Source organism: Chiloscyllium plagiosum, unplaced genomic scaffold, assembly GCF_037043375.1.
Source record: "Chiloscyllium plagiosum isolate Xiang-an unplaced genomic scaffold, Cpla_swu_hap1 HiC_scaffold_40, whole genome shotgun sequence".
NCBI classification, from domain to species: Eukaryota; Metazoa; Chordata; class Chondrichthyes; order Orectolobiformes; family Hemiscylliidae; genus Chiloscyllium; species Chiloscyllium plagiosum.
In genome coordinates, this window is record NW_028270178.1 from 10,100,117 (window position 1) to 10,118,610 (window position 18,494).

An 18,494-nucleotide genomic window follows, 5' to 3' on the forward strand; every position below is an offset into this window, starting at 1 on the left:
AGAGAAAGGATTGGGCCACTAAAGGACAATGAAGGAAGGCTGAGAGAATGGGTGAGATTCTGAATGATTACTTTGCATCAGTGTTCACTGAGGAGAGGGACATGATGAATGTTGATGTTAGAGATAGAAGTTTGATTAGTCTGGATCACGTTGGCATAAGGAGGGAAGTTGTGTTGGGTAGGCTAGAGGTTATTGAGGTGGACAAATCCCCAGGACCAGATGGGATCTATCCCAGGTTGCTGAGGGAGGCGAGAGAGGAAATAGCTGGGGCCCTGACAGATATCTTTGTGGCATCCTTAACACAGGTGAGGTGCCGGAGGACTGGAGGGTTGCTCATGTTGTCCCCCTGCACAAGAAGGGTAGTAGGGATATTCCGGGTAACTACAGACCAGTGAGCCTGACGTCAGTGGTGGGGAAGTTGCTGGAGAAGGTACTGAGGGATAGGATCTATTTAATATTTGGGAGAGAATGAGTTTAACAATGATAAGCAACATGGTTTTGTGTGGGGGAGATTGTGCCTTACCAACTTAATAGAGTTCTTCGAGGAAGTGACCAAGTTGATAGATGAAGGAAGGGCTGTTGATGTCATATACATGGACTTTAGTAAGGTGTTTGATAAGGTTCCCCATGGTAGACTAATGGAGAAAGTGAAGTCACATGGTGTGCAGGGTGTTCTCGCAGGTGGATAAAGAACTGGTTGACCAACAGGAGACAGAGAGTAGTAGTTGAAGGGAGTTTCTCGAAATGGAGAAAGGTGACCAGTGGTGGTCCACAGGGGTCAGTGTTGGGGCCACTGCTGTTTGTAATATACATAAATGATCTGGAAGAGGGCACTGTTGTTATGATCAAGTTTGCAGATGACACGCAGATTGGTGGAGTAGCAGAAAGCATAGGGGACTGTCAGAGAATACAGGAGGATATAGATAAACTGGAGAGTTGGGCAGAGAAGTGGCAGATGGAGTTCAATCCAGACAAATGTGAGGTGATGCATTTTGGGAAGTCTAATCCTAGAGCGAACTATACAGTAAATGGAAGAGCCGTGGGAAAAATTGATGGGCAGAGAGATCTGGGAGTGCAGAGAGATCTGAAGGTTGCTGCACAGGTGGATAGAGTGGTCAAGAAGGCACATGGTATGCTTGCCTTCATCGGACGGGGTGTTGAGTATAAGAGCTGGCAAGTCATGTTAAAATTGTACAAGACATTGGTTCGGCCGCATTTAGAATACTGTGTACAGTTCTGGTCTCCACATTACCAAAAGGATGTGGACGCTTTGGAGAGGGTGTAGAGAAGGTTTACGAGGATGTTGCCTGGTATGGAAGGTGCTGGCTATGAAGAGAGGTTGAGTAGGTTAGGATTGTTTTTATTAGAAGAAAAGGAGATTGAGGGAGGACCTGATTGAGGTTACAAAATCATGAAGGGTATAGACAGGGTGGATAGAGACAAGCTTTTCCCCAGGGTGAGGGATTCAGTAACGAGAGGACACGCTTTCAAGGTGAGAGGTGGAAAGTTTAAGGGGGATACACGCGGCGAGTGCCTCACACACAGAGGGTGGTGGGTGCCTGGAACGCGTTGCCAGCAGAGGTGGTAGAGATAGGTACGGTAGATTGATTTAAGATGTGTCTGGACAGATGCAGGAGTTGGTGGGGAGCAGAGGGACACAGGTGCTCAGGAACTGACCGACAGGTTCAGACAGTGGGTTTGGATGGGCTCAGGCTTGGAGGGGCCGAAGGGCCTGTTCCTGGGCTGTACATTTTCTTTGTTCTTTGTTGTTCTCTGAGACAAACCTCTGGCGCGGCCGCACTTGGAGTATTGTGTACAGTTCTGGTCACCGCATTATAGGGAGGATGGGGAAGCTTTGGAAAGGGTGCAGAGGGGATTTACCAGGATGTTGCCTGGTCTGGAGGGAAGGTCTTACGAGGAAAGGCTGAGGGACTTGAGGCTGTTCTCATTAGAGAGAAGAAGGTTGAGAGGTGACTCAATAGAGACATACAAGATAATCCGAGGGTTAGATAGGGTGGGCAGGGAGAGCCTTTTTCCAAGGATGGGGACGGTGAGCACGAGGGGGCATAGCTTTAAACTGAGGGGTGATGGATATAGGACAGATGTCAGGGGGGGTTTCCTTACTCCGAGAGTAGTCGGGGGGGTGGAACGTCGTGACTGTAACTGTAGTACACTCACCATCGTAAAAGGGCATTGACATGGTCATTGGGTAAACATATGGATGAGAATGGGATAGTGTGGGTTAGATGGGCATCAGATCGGCTTCACAGGTCAGCACAACATCGAGGGGCCGAAGGGCCTGGACTGTGCTGGAATGTTCCATGTCCTCTGTTCTAAGTCTGGGGAGGTGAGATTGCAGGGGAGCAGGTAGTTGGAGTCTCTGGGTCCCGAGTCAGTGAGCTGTTGAGAGTTTGACTGTGTCTGAGCTGAGCTGAGTGAGTGTGTGGGCTTCATTTACTTCTTAAGGAATTATTGGCCAACCTGATCTCTCCCCCCACCCCGTTCCCAGTTCCAGGATATCGAGTGTAACGTTGAGCCCAGGAGAATTCTCTGGAGTTCACTCAGAGATTTGTCTGGGGGGGGGCGGGGGTGGGGAGTGGTTACTGAGAGGCTTTCAACCTGTTTAATTATAGATGCTGGTGCCCGTAGAGAGGAAGCTCTTAAATTGCACAGTCCATTTGTGAGTAAATTGGATTTGTGGGATCCCACTCCATCCGATCAGATCAGGGAGCGAGTGCTCAGAGCAATAGGCATCTTGGAGTATTGTCTCTCTCTCTCTGTCTGTCTCTCCATCGCTCTCTGACCCATTCCCTCTCTCCCTCTTTCCCACTCACTCTCCCTCACCTTCTCCTTCTCCCTCATCCTCTCTCTCTCTCTCTCTCAGTCCCACTCCCTCTCTCCCTCCACTCGGACCCACTCCCCACTCCCCCCCTCAGGGAGAAGATGGGCTTCATCGAGGACTTTTTCACATATGAGACCCCGAAATCAGTGGTTGTGAAAAGCTGGACAGTGGGGATCATTAACCGAGTGATGCAACTTCTCATCATCACCTACTTCATCGGGTAAGTGCACCTTCATTGCTGTAGCGCCTGCTCTCTCCATCCCAGACACACTTTCATTGCTGTAGCGCCTGCTCTCTCCATCACAGACACACTTTCATTGCTGTAGCGCCTGCTGTCTCCATCACACACACACTTTCATTGCTGTAGCGCCTGCTCAGTCCATCACACGCAGACTTTCATTGCTGTAGCGCCTGCTCTCTCCATCCCAGACACACTTTCATTGCTGTAGCGCCTGCTGTCTCCATCCCAGACACACTTTCATTGCTGTAGTGCCTGCTCTCTCCATCCCAGACACACCTTCATTTCTACAGCGCCCACTCTCAACTAATCAGAGGCACTCTTTCATTGCTGTAGTGCCTGGCCCCTCCATCACAGTGTACACAGCGGTAACCCACGGGCTGTGTTATTACAGGGCGCCCACAGCATCACAGCCAGCATATGGCTTACCCACCCCCCCCCCCCCCCCCCCCCCACCAAGCTGCATTGAACAGTATCTGCTGTGTGTCTACCCCCCTCACTCAGCCGGTCTGAGTCACAATCCTGAGCAGTGCTCCGTCCTTGGCAGATAGAGAAATGCAGTACGTGGTTCCCTCATCCAGGTCAAATCTCTATGCGGATTGGAGGGTGGCTAATGTTGTCCCACTTTTTAAGAAAGGTGGGAGAGAGAAAGCAGGAAATTATAGACCAGTTAGTCTGACCTCAGTGGTGGGAAAGATGCTGGAGTCTATTATAAAGGATGAAATTACGACCCATCTGGATAGTAGTAACAGGATAGGTCAGAGTCAGCATGGATTTATGAAGGGGAAATCATGCTTGACTAATCTTCTGGAATTTTTTGAGGATGTAACTCTGAAGATGGACGAGGGAGATCCAGTAGATGTAGTGTACCTGGACTTTCAGAAAGCTTTTGATAAAGTCCCACACAGGAGGTTAGTGAGTAAAATTAGGGTGCATGGTATTGGGGGCAAAGTACTAACTTGGATTGAAAATTGGTTGGCTGACAGGAAACAAAGGGTAGTGATAAACGGCTCCATTTCGGAATGGCAGGCAGTGACCAGTGGGGTACCGCAGGGATCAGTGCTGGGACTGCAGCTTTTTACAATATATGTTAATGATATAGAAGATGGTATTAGTAATAACATTAGCAAATTTGCTGATGATACTAAGCTGGGTGGCAGGGTGAAATGTGAGGAGGATGTTCGGAGATTACAGGGTGACCTGGACAGGTTAGGTGAGTGGTCAGATGCATGGCAGATGCAGTTTAATGTGGATAAATGTATGATTATCCACTTTGGTGGCAAGAACAGGAAGGCAGATTACTACCTAAATGGAATCAATTTAGGTAAAGGGGCAGTACAGAGAGATCTGGGTGTTCTTGTGCACCAGTCAATGAAGGTAAGCATGCAGGTACAGCAGGTAGTGAAGAAGGCTAATAGCATGCTGGCCTTCATAACAAGGACAACTACAAAACGCTGGTGCGGCCACCCTTGGAATATTGTGTACAGTTCTGGCCCCCATATTTCGGGAAGGATGTGGGAGAGTTGGAAAAGGTGCAGAGATTTACCAGGATGCTGCCTGGTCTGGAGGGAAGGTCTTAGGGGAAAGGCTGAGGGACTTGGGTCTGTTCCCATTGGAGAGAGGAAGGCTAAGGGGGGATTTGATAGAGACATACAAGATGATCAGAGGATTAGATAGGGTAGGCAGTGAAAGTCTTTTTCCTAGGATGATGATGTCAGTGTGTACGAGGGGATATAGCTACAAATTGAGGGGTGATAGATGTCAGAGGCTGGTTCTTTACCCAGAGGGTGGTAAGGACATGGAATGCCCTACCTGCTAATGTAGTTAACGCAGCCACATTAGGGAGATTTAAACAATCCTTGGATAAGCACATGGATGATTTTGGGATAGTATAAGGGGACGGGCTGAGAATAGCTCACCGAGGGCCGAAGGGCCTGTTCTGTGCTGGATTGTCCTGTGTTCCCCTGATTTAGATTCCGGACTGCAGTTTGGGACATCTCTCTCCACCTTAATGAAGGATGTTATGCTCACTCTTCCCCAGGGAGTCCCACACAGCAGATCGTTCGATAACCCTTCCCCATTGTCCAGTGGCCGGTCAGGAAAGGTCTGAGCTCTGGCTGGTCCCTCAGTTTATCGTTCTAATATTAGATTAGATTCCCTATAGTGTGGAAACAGGCCCTTCGGCCCAACAGGTCCACACCGACCCTCCGAAGAGCAACCCACCCATTCCCCTGCACCTAACACTACGGGTAATTTAGCACGGCTGATTGACCCTAACCTGGACATCTTTGTGATGTGGGAGGAAACCGGAGCACCCGGAGGAAACCCACGCAGACACGGGGAGAATGTGCAAACTCCACACAGTCAGCCGCCTGAGGCTGGGATCGAACCGGGGACCCTGGAACTGGGAGGCAGCAGTGCTAACCACTGAGCCACCGTGCCACCCTGAAGGTTTCCTGCAATCTGCACATGGTGGTTATATTAGGTGGGTTCGATTCCAGCCTCGGGGCGACTGACTGTGTGGAGTTTGCACGTTCTCCCCGTGTCTGCGTGGGTTTCCTCCGGGTGCTCCGGATTCCTCCCACAGAGATGTGCAGGTCAGGTGAATTGGCCGTGCTACATTACCCATGGTGTTAGGTGCATTAGTCAGAGGGGAATGGGTCTGGGTGGGTTACTCTTCGGAGGGTGGGTGTGGACTGGTTGGGCCGAAGGGCCTGTTTCCACACTGTCTAGAGTCTGGTCTAGCTGTAAATACCAGGCCAGTTAGAGTTTGCCCAGTCGATGTGGACATTACAGTCACCCAGGCTCACAGCTGCCAACCGGATTCTGTTACAGCGCCCCACGGCCCGGGGAGCTGAGAGGCCCCACCCTTTGGTGTTTCCGTAAGTCCATCAGCAACAGGAACAGTAGTAGGCCATTCGGCCCCTCGGGTGCCCCTTTATCCTGAGACTGTGTTCCCCCCCCCCACCCTCCCATGAGGGGGAACTATCTCAGCATTGACCCTGTCGAACCCCTTAAAGAATCAGAGATGTTTCAACGAGGTCACCTCTCATTCTCCGAAACCCCAGTGAGGAGGGTCCCCAGGCTGTTCAGCCTTTGCTCCAGAGACTATCCCTCCGTCCCAGGGTCATCTGGAGTGAACCATCTCTGAGCTTCCTGTAATGGAGTGACACCTTCCCTCAAACAAGGGCCTGAAACTGCCCACAGTTCTCCGGACACTGTCTCCCCAGCACCTTGTCCAGCTGCAGTAAGACTTCCCCCCCCCCCTTGGAATAAACACCAATTGGCCCTCAGAAGGGACGAAGGATGACTGGACCCAGAAACGTTAGCTCTGATTTCTCCCCACGGATGCTGCCAGACCTCACACATAGAACATAGAACAGTACAGCACAGAACAGGCCCTTCAGCCCACCATGTTGTGCCGACCACTGATCCTCATGTATGCACCCTCAAATCTCCGTGACCATATGCATGTCCAGGAGTCTCTTAAATGTCCCCAAAGACCCTGCCTCCACAACTGCTGCTGGCAACGCATTCCATGCTCTCACAACTCTCTGTGTAAAGAACCCGCCTCTGACATCCCCTCTATACTTTCCTCCAACCAGCTTAAAACTATGACTCAGTCAACCTCTCCTCACAAGATAAGCCCTCCAGTCCAGGCAGCATCCTGGTAAACCTCCTCTGAACCCGCTCCAAAGCATCCACATCTTTCCTATAATAGGGCGACCAGAACTGGACGCAGTATTCCAAGTGTGGTCTAACCAAAGTTTTATGGAGCTGCAACAAATCTCATGACTCTTAAACTCAATCCCCCTGTTAATGAAAGCCAAAACACCATATGCTTTCTTAACAACCCTGTCCACTTGGGTGGCCATTTTAAGGGATCTATGTGCCTGTACCCCAAGATCCCTCTGTTCCTCCACACTGCCAAGAACCCTATCCTTAATCCTGTACTCAGCTTTCAAATTCCACCTTCCAAAATGCATCACCTCGCATTTATCCAGGTTGAACTCCATCTGCCACCTCTCAGCCCATCTCTGCATCCTGTCAATGTCCCGCTGCAGCCTACAACAGCCCTCTATACTGTCAACGACACCTCCAACCTTTGTGTCATCTGCAAACTTGCTGACCCATCCTTCAATCCCCTCATCCAAGTCATTAATAAAAATTACAAACAGTAGAGGCCCAAGGACAGAGCTCTGTGGAACACCACTCACCACAGACTTTCAGGCAGAATATTTTCCTTCTACTACCACTCGCTGTCTTCTGTAGGCCAGCCAATTCTGTATCCAGACAGCTATGTTCCCCTGAATCCCATTCCTCCTGACCTTCTGAATGAGCCTACCATGGGGAACCTTATCAAATGGAATGAGGAAAGTTGGTCCAGCAGGCTAAGCCTGCTTCTTAGACTGCTGGACCAACTTTCCTCATTCCTGAAGAAGGGCTAATGCCCGAAACGTCGATTCTCCTGTTCCCTAGATGCTGCCTGACCTGCTGCGCTTTTCCAGCAACACATTTCCATCTCTGATCTCCAGCATCTGCAGACCTCACTTTCTCCCCAACCTTATCAAATGCCTTACTGAAGTCCATATACACCACATCCACAGCTCGACCCTCATCAACTTTTCTAGTCACATCCTCAAAGAACTCGATAAGGTTTGTGAGGCATGACCTGTCCCTCACAAAGCCGTGTTGACTGCCTTTAATCAAGCCATGCTCTTCCAGATGGTCATAAACCCTATCCCTCAGAATCCTTTCTAACACCTTGCAGACGACAGACGTGAGACTGACTGGTCTGTAATTGCCGGGGATTTCCCTATTTCCTTTCTGAAGAAAGGAATTACATTTGCCTCTCTCCAGTCCTCAGGTACGACTCCGGTGGAGAGCGAGGATGAAAAGATCTTCGCAAGTGGCGAAGCAATCGCATTTCTCGCTTCCCAAAGCAGCCGTGGACAAATCTGGTCCAGGGGCCTGGCGACTTGTCAATCTTAATGTTTGTCAAAACTTTCAGCACATCAGCTTCCTCTATCTCTATCCATTCCAGCGTGCACACCTGCTCTTCAAAGGTTTCATTCACCACAAACATCGTTTCTTTCGTAAAGACAGAAGCAAAAAAACTCATTTAGGGCTTCCCCTACCTCCTCAGACCCCACACACAAATTCCCGATGCTATCCCTGATCGGCCCTACTCTTTCTTTCACCATTCTCTTATTCCTCACATAAGTGTAAAATGCCTTTGTATTCTCCCTAATCCGTTCTGCCAAGCCTTTCTCGTGCCCCCTCCTGGCTCTCCTCAGACCAACTTCTGATACCTCCCCCCACCCCCGCCACACACCCAGTCCCTTGGCGTTACAGCTTGCTGCATTTATATAACACCCTGTTCTTTTGCTGTCCTTTCCACAGTTCCCCCCATTATTGTTCATTTGCCGAGAGTTTGCCCACTCAGCTAACCCTTTCGTATCTCCCTGTAAACTGTCCGTTTCCCCCTCACAATCTGCCCCTCGACCCGTTCCACCACATCCCGACTTCCCTCCTTCACTAACTCTCCCCTCCCAGCTCCCTTCCCCTGGATGGGTTGGTCCCCATCCTTGGTCACCTTGCCGCCACTTGCAATGAGAGCATCATCTTTTGGGTCTGTTTTTAGTGGCTTCGGTAATCTTTGCTCTTCCTTTCCAGTTTCATTGCTGACTGATCTTGTTGCGAGTGCCCAACACATGAAGCTGAACCTGTCCATCTGTCGGTGATGTAGTCAGTGTGGTGGAGGAGCTTATTAAAACCTTTCACCAGGATTTTCACATCAGAATACGCGTGACAATAAATTTCCGGTCTGCCCTTTTCATTTAAGCTGATGAGTCATCTCAGCCTCAGAGTATCGTAGAGTCATAGAGATGTACAGCAGGGAAACAGACCCTTCGGTCCAACCCGTCCATGCTGACCCAGATATCCCAACCCAATCTAGTCCCACCTGCCAGCACCCGTCCCATATCCCTCCAAACCCTTCCTATTCATATACCCATCCAAATGCCTCTTAAATGTTCCAATTGTACCAGCCTCCACCACATCCTCTGGCAGCTCATTCCATACACGTACCACCCTCTGGGTGAAAACGTTGCCCCTTTTACATCTTTCCCCTCTCACCCAAAACCTATGCCCTCTAGTTCTGGACTCCCCGATCCCAGGGAAAAGACTTTGCCTATTAACCCTATCCACACCCCTCATAATTTTATAAGCCTCTATAAGGTCACCCCTCAGCCTCCGACGCTCCAGGGAAAACAGCCCCAGCCTGTTCAGCCTCTCCCTGTAGCTCAGATCCTCCAACCCTGGCAACATCCTTGTAAATCTTTTCTGAACCCTTTCAAGTTTCACAACATCTTTCTGATAGGAAGGAGACCAGAATTGCACGCAATATTCCAACAGTGGCCTAACCAATATCCTGTACAGCCGCAACATAACCTCCCAACTCCTGTACTCAATACTCTGACCAATAAAGGAAAGCATACCAAACGCTGCCTTCACTATCCTATCGACCTGCGACTCCACTTTCAAGGAGCTATGAACCTGCACTCCAAGGTCTCTTTGTTCAGCAACACTCCCCAGGACCTTACCAATAAGTGTATAAGTCCTGCTCTGATTTGCTTTCCCAAAATGCAGCACCATCGGTTTCCTTTAGCTTTCGGTGGTTTCTCCCTGACATGGCCATCGCTGTAATGTCTGTCTCCGGGTAGCTCTCTCTCCAGACTCCCTCACTCAGACACCCAGCTCCCACACCATTCCAGTATCCCCCATCACACACTCCCAGGGACAGGGACAGCACGGGGTTAGACACAGAGTAAAGCTCCCTCTACACTGTCCCCATCACACACTCACAGGGACAGGGACAGCACGGGGTTAGACACAGAGTAAAGCTCCCTCTACACTGTCCCCCATCACACACTCTCAGGACAGGGACAGCATGGGGTGAGACACAGAGTAAAGCTCCCTCTACACTGTCCCCCATCACACACTCCCAGGGACAGGGACAGCACGGGGTTAGATACAGAGTCAAGCTCCCTCTACACTGACCCCCATCAAACACTCCCAGGGACAGGGACAGCATGGGGTTAGATACAGAGTAAAGCTCCCTCTACACTGTCCCCATCACACACTCCCAGGGACAGGGACAGCACAGAGTAAGATACAGAGTAAAGCTCCCTCTACATTGCCCCCCCCATCAAACACTCTGGGGGACAGGGACAGCACGGGGTTAGATACACAGGAAAGCTCCCTCTACACTGTCCCCCATCACACACTCCCAGGGACAGGGAGAGCACGGGGTTAGATACAGAGTAAAGCTCCCTCTACAATGTTCCCCCCATCAAACACACCCAGGACAGGGACTGCACAGGGTTAGGTACAGAGTAAAGCTCCCTCTACAGTGTCCCCCCATCAAACACTCCCAGGACAGGGACATCACGGGGTTAGATACAGAGTAAAGCTCCCTCTACACTGTCAACCATCACACACTCCCAGGACAGGGACAGCACAGGGTTAGAACAGAGTAAAGCTCCCTCTACACTGTCCCCATCACACACTTCCAGGACAGGGTCAGCACGGGGTTAGATACAGAGTAAAGCTCCCTCTACACTGTCGACCATCACACACTCCCAGGACAGGGACAGCACGGGGTTAGATACAGAGTAAAGCTCCCTCTACACTGTCCCCCATCACACACACCCAGGGACAGGGACAGCACCGGGTTAGATACAGAGTAAAGCTTCCTCTACACTGTCCCCCATCACACACACCCAGGGACAGGGACAGCACCGGGTTAGATACAGAGTAAAGCTCCCTCTACACTGTCCTCCCATCAAACACTCCCAGGGACAGGGGGTTAGATAGAGTGTAAAGCTCCCTGTACACTCTGATGCCTCTCCTCTCTCTGTGTCTGTCTGACAGCTGGGTGTTTATCCATGAGAAAGCTTACCAAACGAAGGAGACCCGAATTGAGTCCACGGTGATCACCAAAGTGAAGGGCTTTGGCCGGACACAGCTGCCCAATGGCTTGGAGAAAGTGATGGACGTGGCTGAGTATGTGATTCCTCCGCAGGTGAATAGCCGAGTGGAAGGTTGTCTGAGTGACGAGACTCGCAGCAGTCCCACACTCCATTTCGTGGGATGGAACCATCAATCTCCTTCTCCCAAACATTCAGGCCAGAGCGATGTGTGACTCCATTCCTGACAACGGTCCCTGCGGGCAGTGGTCAGCTCATGGCTCGTCAACAACAGCTCCAGGCTAAAGCAGCCCAGCGCTGTGTGAGGATCAGTGATCAGAAAGCATTCCCCGAGCCTGCTCACGGCTACTATACAGGGAGGGAGACAGAGACTGTGCACGAGGGAGGGAGGGAGATGACCGGGGGGGGGGGAATCAGGAGGGAGTTAGATTACAAGGGGGGAAATCAGGAGGGTGTTAGATTACAGAGGGGGGGGAATCAGGAGAGAGTTAGTTAGATTACAGAGGGGGGGGAATCAGGAGAGAGTTAGTTAGATTACAGAGGGGGGGGGAATCAGGAGGGAGTTAGTTAGATTACAGGGGGGGGAGTCAGGAGGGAGTTAGTTAGATTACAAGGGGGGGGAATCAGGAGGGAGTTAGTTAGATTACAGAGGGGGGGGAATCAGGAGGGAGTTAGTTAGATTACAGAGGGGGGGGAATCAGGAGGGAGTTAGTTAGATTACAGGGGGGGGGAATCAGGAGGGAGTTAGTTAGATTACAGAGGGGGGGGAATCAGGAGGGAGTTAGTTAGATTACGGGGGGGGGAATCAGGAGGGAGTTAGTTAGATTACAGAGGGGGGGGAATCAGGAGGGAGTTAGTTAGATTACAGAGGGGGGGGATCAGGAGGGAGTTAGTTAGATTACAGAGGGGGGGGAATCAGGAGGGAGTTAGTTAGATTACAGAGGGGGAGGGGAATCAGGAGGGAGTTAGATTACAGAGGGGGGGGAATCAGGAGAGAGTTAGTTAGATTACAGAGGGTGGGGAATCAGGAGGGAGTTAGTTAGATTACAGAGGGGGGGGAATCAGGAGGGAGTTAGTTAGATTACAGAGGGGGGGGAATCAGGAGGGAGTTAGTTAGATTACAGGGGGGGGGAATCAGGAGGGAGTTAGATTACAGAGGGGAGGGAATCAGGAGGGAGTTAGTTAGATTACAGAGGGGGGGGAATCAGGAGGGAGTTAGTTAGATTACAGGGGGGGGGAATCAGGAGGGAGTTAGATTACAGAGGGGGGGGAATCAGGAGGGAGTTAGTTAGATTACACAGGGGGGGGAAATAGGAGGGAGTTAGTTAGATTACAGAGGGGGGGAATCAGGAGGGAGTTAGTTAGATTACAGAGGGGGGGAATCAGGAGGGGGTTAGTTAGATTACAGAGGGGGGGGAATCAGGAGGGAGTTAGTTAGATTACAGGGGGGGGAATCAGGAGGGAGTTAGATTACAGAGGGGGGGGGAATCAGGAGAGAGTTAGTTAGATTACAGTGGGGGGGACTCAGGAGGGAGTTAGTTAGATTACGGGGGGGGGGGGAAATCAGGAGGGAGTTAGATTACAGAGGGGGGGGGAATCAGGATGGAGTTAGTTAGATTACAGAGGGGGGTAATCAGGAGGTGTTTGTTAGATTACAGGGGGGGGAAGTAGGAGGGAGTTAGTTTACAGAGGGGGGGGAATCAGGAGGGAGTTAGTTAGATTACCGAGGGGGGGGGGGAATCAGGAGGGTGTTAGTTAGATTACAGGGGGGGGAGTCAGGAGGGAGTTAGATTACGGGCGGGGAATCAGGAGGGTGTTAGATTACAGAGGGGGGGAATGAGGAGGGAGTTAGATTACAGAGGGGGGAGTCAGGAGGGAGTTAGTTAGATTACAGAGGGGGGGTATCAGGAGGGAGTTAGTTAGATTACAGAGGGGGGGGGAATCAGGAGGGAGTTAGTTAGATTACAGAGGGGGGGAATCAGGAGGGAGTTAGTTAGATTACAGAGGGGGGGGAATCAGGAGGGAGTTAGTTTGATTACAGAGGGGGGAAATCAGGAGGGAGTTAGTTAGATTACGGGGGGGAATCAGGAGGGAGTTAGTTAGATTACACAGGGGGGGGAATTAGGAGGGAGTTAGTTTACAGAGGGGGGGAATCAGGAGGGAGTTAGTTAGATTACGGGGGGGGGGGAATCAGGAGGGTGTTAGTTAGATTTCAGAGGGGGGGGAATCAGGAGGGAGTTAGTTAGATTACAGAGGGGGGGAATCAGGAGGGAGTTAGTTAGATTACAGTGGGGGGGACTCAGGAGGGAGTTAGTTAGATTACAGAGTGGGGGGGACTCAGGAGGGAGTTAGTTAGATTACAGAGGGGGGGGGAAATCAGGAGGGAGTTAGATTACAGAGGGGGGGGACTCAGGAGGGAGTTAGTTAGATTACAGAGGGGGGGGAAATCAGGATGGAGTTAGTTAGATTACAGAGGGGGGGGATCAGGAGGGAGTTAGTTAGATTACAGAGGGGGGGAATCAGGAGGGAGTTAGTTAGATTACAGGGGGGGGGAATCAGGAGGGAGTTAGTTAGATTACAGAGGGGGGGAATCAGGAGGGAGTTAGTTAGATTACAGGGGGGGGGAATCAGGAGGGAGTTAGTTAGATTACAGGGGGGGGGAATCAGGAGGGAGTTAGATTACAGTGGGGGGGACTCAGGAGGGAGTTAGTTAGATTACAGAGTGGGGGGGACTCAGGAGGGAGTTAGTTAGATTACAGAGGGGGGGGGAAATCAGGAGGGAGTTAGATTACAGAGGGGGGGGACTCAGGAGGGAGTTAGTTAGATTACAGAGGGGGGGTAATCAGAAGGGAGTTAGTTAGATTACAGAGGGGGGGTAATCAGGAGGTGTTTGTTAGATTACAGTGGGGGGAAGTAGGAGGGAGTTAGATTACAGAGGGGGGGAATGAGGAGGGAGTTAGATTACAGAGGGGGGAGTCAGGAGGGAGTTAGTTAGATTACAGAGGGGGGAATCAGGAGGGAGTTAGTTAGATTACAGAGGGGGGGAATCAGGAGGGAGTTAGATTACAGAGGGGAGGGAATCAGGAGGGAGTTAGTTAGATTACAGAGAGGGGGGAATCAGGAGGGAGTTAGATTACAGAGGGGGGGGGAATCAGGAGGGAGTTAGATTACAGAGGGGGGGGGAAATCAGGAGGGAGTTAGTTAGATTACAGGGGGGGGCGAATCAGGAGGGAGTTAGTTAGATTACAGAGGGGGGGAATCAGGAGGGAGTTAGTTAGATTACAGAGGGGGGGGAATCAGGAGGGAGTTAGTTAGATTACAGAGGGGGGGGAATCAGGGAGTTAGTTAGATTACAGAGGGGGGGGAATCAGGAGGGAGTTAGTTAGATTACGGGGGGGAATCAGGAGGGAGTTAGTTAGATTACGGGGGGGAATCAGGAGGGAGTTAGTTAGATTACAGGGGGGGGGAATCAGGAGGGTGTTAGTTAGATTACAGAGGGGGGGTGAATCAGGAGGGAGTTAGTTAGATTACAGAGGGGGGGAATCAGGAGGGAGTTAGTTAGATTACAGAGGGGGGGTGAATCAGGAGGGAGTTAGTTAGATTACAGAGGGGGGGGAATCAGGAGGGAGTTAGTTAGATTACAGAGGGGGGGTGAATCAGGAGGGAGTTAGTTAGATTACAGAGGGGGGGAATCAGGAGGGAGTTAGTTAGATTACAGGGGGGGGATCAGGAGGGAGTTAGTTAGATTACAGAGGGGGGGAATCAGGAGGGAGTTAGTTAGATTACAGGGGGGGAATCAGGAGGGAGTTAGTTAGATTACAGAGGGGGGGGGATCAGGAGGGAGTTAGTTAGATTACAGAGGGTGGGGAATCAGGAGGGAGTTAGTTAGATTACAGGGGGGGGGAATCAGGAGGGAGTTAGATTACAGTGGGGGGGACTCAGGAGGGAGTTAGTTAGATTACAGAGTGGGGGTGAATCAGGAGAGAGTTAGTTAGATTACAGTGAGGGGGACTCAGGAGGGAGTTAGTTAGATTACAGAGGGGGGGGGAAATCAGGAGGGAGTTAGATTACAGAGGGGGGAATCAGGAGGGTGTTAGATTACAGAGGGGGGGGAAATCAGGATGGAGTTAGTTAGATTACAGAGGGGGGGTAATCAGGAGGTGTTTGTTAGATTACAGTGGGGGGAAGTAGGAGGGAGTTAGATTACAGAGGGGGGGGAATCAGGAGGGAGTTCGTTAGATTACAGAGGGGGGGGAATCAGGAGGGTGTTAGTTAGATTACAGGGGGGGGGAGTCAGGAGGGAGTTAGATTACGGGCGGGGAATCAGGAGGGAGTTAGTTAGATTACAGAGGGGGGGGAATGAGGAGGGAGTTAGTTAGATTACAGAGGGGGGGGGAATCAGGAGGGTGTTAGTTAGATTACAGAGGGGAGGAATCAGGAGGGAGTTATTTAGATTACAGAGGGGGGGGGGATCAGGAGGGAGTTATTTAGATTACAGAGGGGGGGGATCAGGAGAGAGTTAGTTAGATTACAGGGGGGGGAATCAGGAGGGTGTGAGTTAGATTACAGAGGGGGGAATCAGGAGGGAGTTAGTTAGATTACAGAGGGGGGGAGTCAGGAGGGAGTGAGTTAGATTACAGAGCGGGGGGGAATCAGGAGGGAGTTAGATTACAGAGGGGGGGAATCAGGAGGGTGTTAGTTAGATTACAGAGTGGGGGGGAAATCAGGAGGGAGTTAGTTAAATTACAGGGGGTGGGGAATCAGGAGGGAGTTAGTTAAATTACAGGGGGGGGGAATCAGGAGGGTGTTAGTTAGATTACAGAGGGGAGGGAATCAGGAGGGAGTTATATTACAGGGGGGGATTCAGGAGGGAGTTAGATTTCGGGGGGGAATCTGGAGGGAGTTAGTTCGATTACAGAGGGTGGGGAATCAGGATGGAGTTAGTTAAATTACAGAGGGGGGGAATCAGGAGGGAGTTAGATTTCGGGGGCGGAATCAGGAGGGCGTTAGCTAGATTACGGGGGGGGGGGGAATCAGGAGAGAGTTAGTTAGATTACAGAGGGGGGAAATCAGGAGGGAGTTAGTTAGATTACAGGGGGGGGGAATCAGGAGGGAGTTAGTTAGATTACAGAGGGGGGGGAAATCAGGGGGGAGTTAGTTAGATTACAGAGGGGGGGGAATCAGGAGGGAGTTAGTTAGATTACGGGGGGGGGGGAAGCAGGAGGGAGTTAGTTAGATTACAGAGGGGGGAAATCAGGAGGGTGTTAGTTAGATTACGGGGGGGGGGGAACCAGGAGGGAGTTAGTTAGATTACAGAGGGGGGGAATCAGGAGGGAGTTAGTTAGATTACGGGGGGGGGGGAAGCAGGAGGGAGTTAGTTAGATTACGGGGGGGGGGGAAGCAGGAGGGAGTTAGTTAGATTACAGAGGGGGGAAATCAGGAGGGTGTTAGTTAGATTACAGAGGGGGGGGAATCAGGAGGGAGTTAGTTAGATTACAGGGGGGGGAACCAGGAGGGTGTTAGTTACATTACAGAGGGGGGGGAATCAGGAGGGTGTTAGTTAGATTACAGAGGGGGGGAATCAGGAGGGAGTTAGTTCGATTACGGGGGGGGGAATCAGGAGGGAGTTAGTTAGATTACAGAGGGGGGGAATCAGGAGGGAGTTAGTTAGATTACAGGGGGGGGGGAATCAGGAGGGTGTTAGTTAGATTACAGGGGTGGGGAATCAGGAGGGTGTTAGTTAGATTACAGGGGGGGGAATCAGGAGGGAGTTAGTTAGATTACAGAGGGGGGAATCAGGAGGGTGTTAGTTAGATTACAGAGGGGGGGGAATCAGGAGGGAGTTAGTTAGATTACAGGGGGGGGGGGAATCAGGAGGGAGTTAGTTAGATTACAGACGGGGGAATCAGGAGGGTGTTAGTTAGATTACAGAGGGGGGGGAATCAGGAGGGTGTTAGTTAGATTACAGAGGGGGGGGAATCAGGAGGGAGTTAGTTAGATTACAATGGGGGGGGGAATCAGGAGGGAGTTAGTTAGATTACGGGGGGGGCGAATCAGGAGGGTGTTAGTTAGATTACAGGGGGGGGAATCAGGAGGGAGTTAGTTAGATTACAGAGGGGGGGGAATCAGGAGGGAGTTAGTTAGATTACAATGGGGGGGGGGGAATCAGGAGGGAGTTAGTTAGATTACGGGGGGGGCGAATCAGGAGCGTGTTAGTTAGATTACAGGGGGGGGAATCAGGAGGGAGTTAGTTAGATTACAGAGGGGGGGGAATCAGGAGGGAGTTAGTTAGATTACAATGGGGGGGGGAATCAGGAGGGAGTTAGATTACAGAGGGGGGGAATCAGGAGGGAGTTAGTTAGATTACAGAGGGGGGGGAATCAGGAGGGAGTTAGTTAGATTACACGGGGGGGGGAATCAGGAGGGAGTTAGTTAGATTACAGAGGGGGGGGAATCAGGAGGGAGTTAGTTAGATTACAGAGGGGGGGGAATCAGGAGGGAGTTAGATTACAGAGGGGGGGAAATCAGGAGGGAGTTAGATTACAGGGGGGGAAGCAGGAGGGAGTTAGTTAGATTACAGAGGGGGGGCAATCAGGAGGGAGTTAGTTAGATTACACAGGGGGGGGAATCAGGAGGGAGTTAGTTAGATTACAGAGGGGGGGAATCAGGAGGGAGTTAGTTCGATTACGGGGGGGGGAATCAGGAGGGAGTTAGTTAGATTACAGAGGGGGGGAATCAGGAGGGAGTTAGTTAGATTACAGGGGGGGGGGAATCAGGAGGGTGTTAGTTAGATTACAGAGGTGGGGAATCAGGAGGGAGTTATATTACAGAGGGGGGGAATCAGGAGGGAGTTAGTTAGATTACAGGGGGGGGGAGTCAGGAGGGAGTTAGTTAGATTACAGAGGGGGGAATCAGGAGGGAGTTAGTTAGATTACAGAGGGAGGGGGAATCAGGAGGGAGTTAGTTAGATTACAGAGGGGGGGGGAATCAGGAGGGAGTTAGTTAGATTACAGAGGGGGGGGAATCAGGAAGGAGTTAGTTAGATTACAGAGGGGGGGGAATCAGGAGGGAGTTAGTTAGATTACAGAGGGGGGGAATCAGGAGGGAGTTAGTTAGATTACAGAGGGGGGGGGAATCAGGAGGGAGTTAGTTAGATTACAGGGGGGGGAATCAGGAGGGAGTTAGTTAGATTACAGAGGGGGGGGAATCAGGAGGGAGTTAGTTAGATTACAGGGGGGGGAATCAGGAGGGAGTTAGTTAGATTACAGAGGGGGGGAATCAGGAGGGAGTTAGTTAGATTACAGAGGGGGGGGAATCAGGAGGGAGTTAGTTAGATTACAGAGGGGGGGGAATCAGGAGGGAGTTAGTTAGATTACAGGGGGGGGAATCAGGAGGGAGTTAGTTAGATTACAGAGGGGGGGAA

The 18,494-nt window shown here is 51.1% G+C and overlaps 1 protein-coding gene across 1 annotated transcript in view; it reads left to right on the forward strand.

Annotated features, from left to right (window-relative positions):
* The first annotated feature begins 2,943 nt into the window (after window positions 1-2,943).
* The window catches only part of p2rx3b (purinergic receptor P2X, ligand-gated ion channel, 3b), a 173,495-nt gene continuing 157,944 nt past the window's right edge, over window positions 2,944-18,494 (forward strand). The window contains exons 1-2 of the mRNA XM_087981622.1: window positions 2,944-3,062; window positions 11,016-11,166. Of these exons, the coding sequence (XP_087837748.1) occupies window positions 2,944-3,062; window positions 11,016-11,166 (270 nt within the window). The remainder of the gene's footprint in view (window positions 3,063-11,015; window positions 11,167-18,494) is intronic.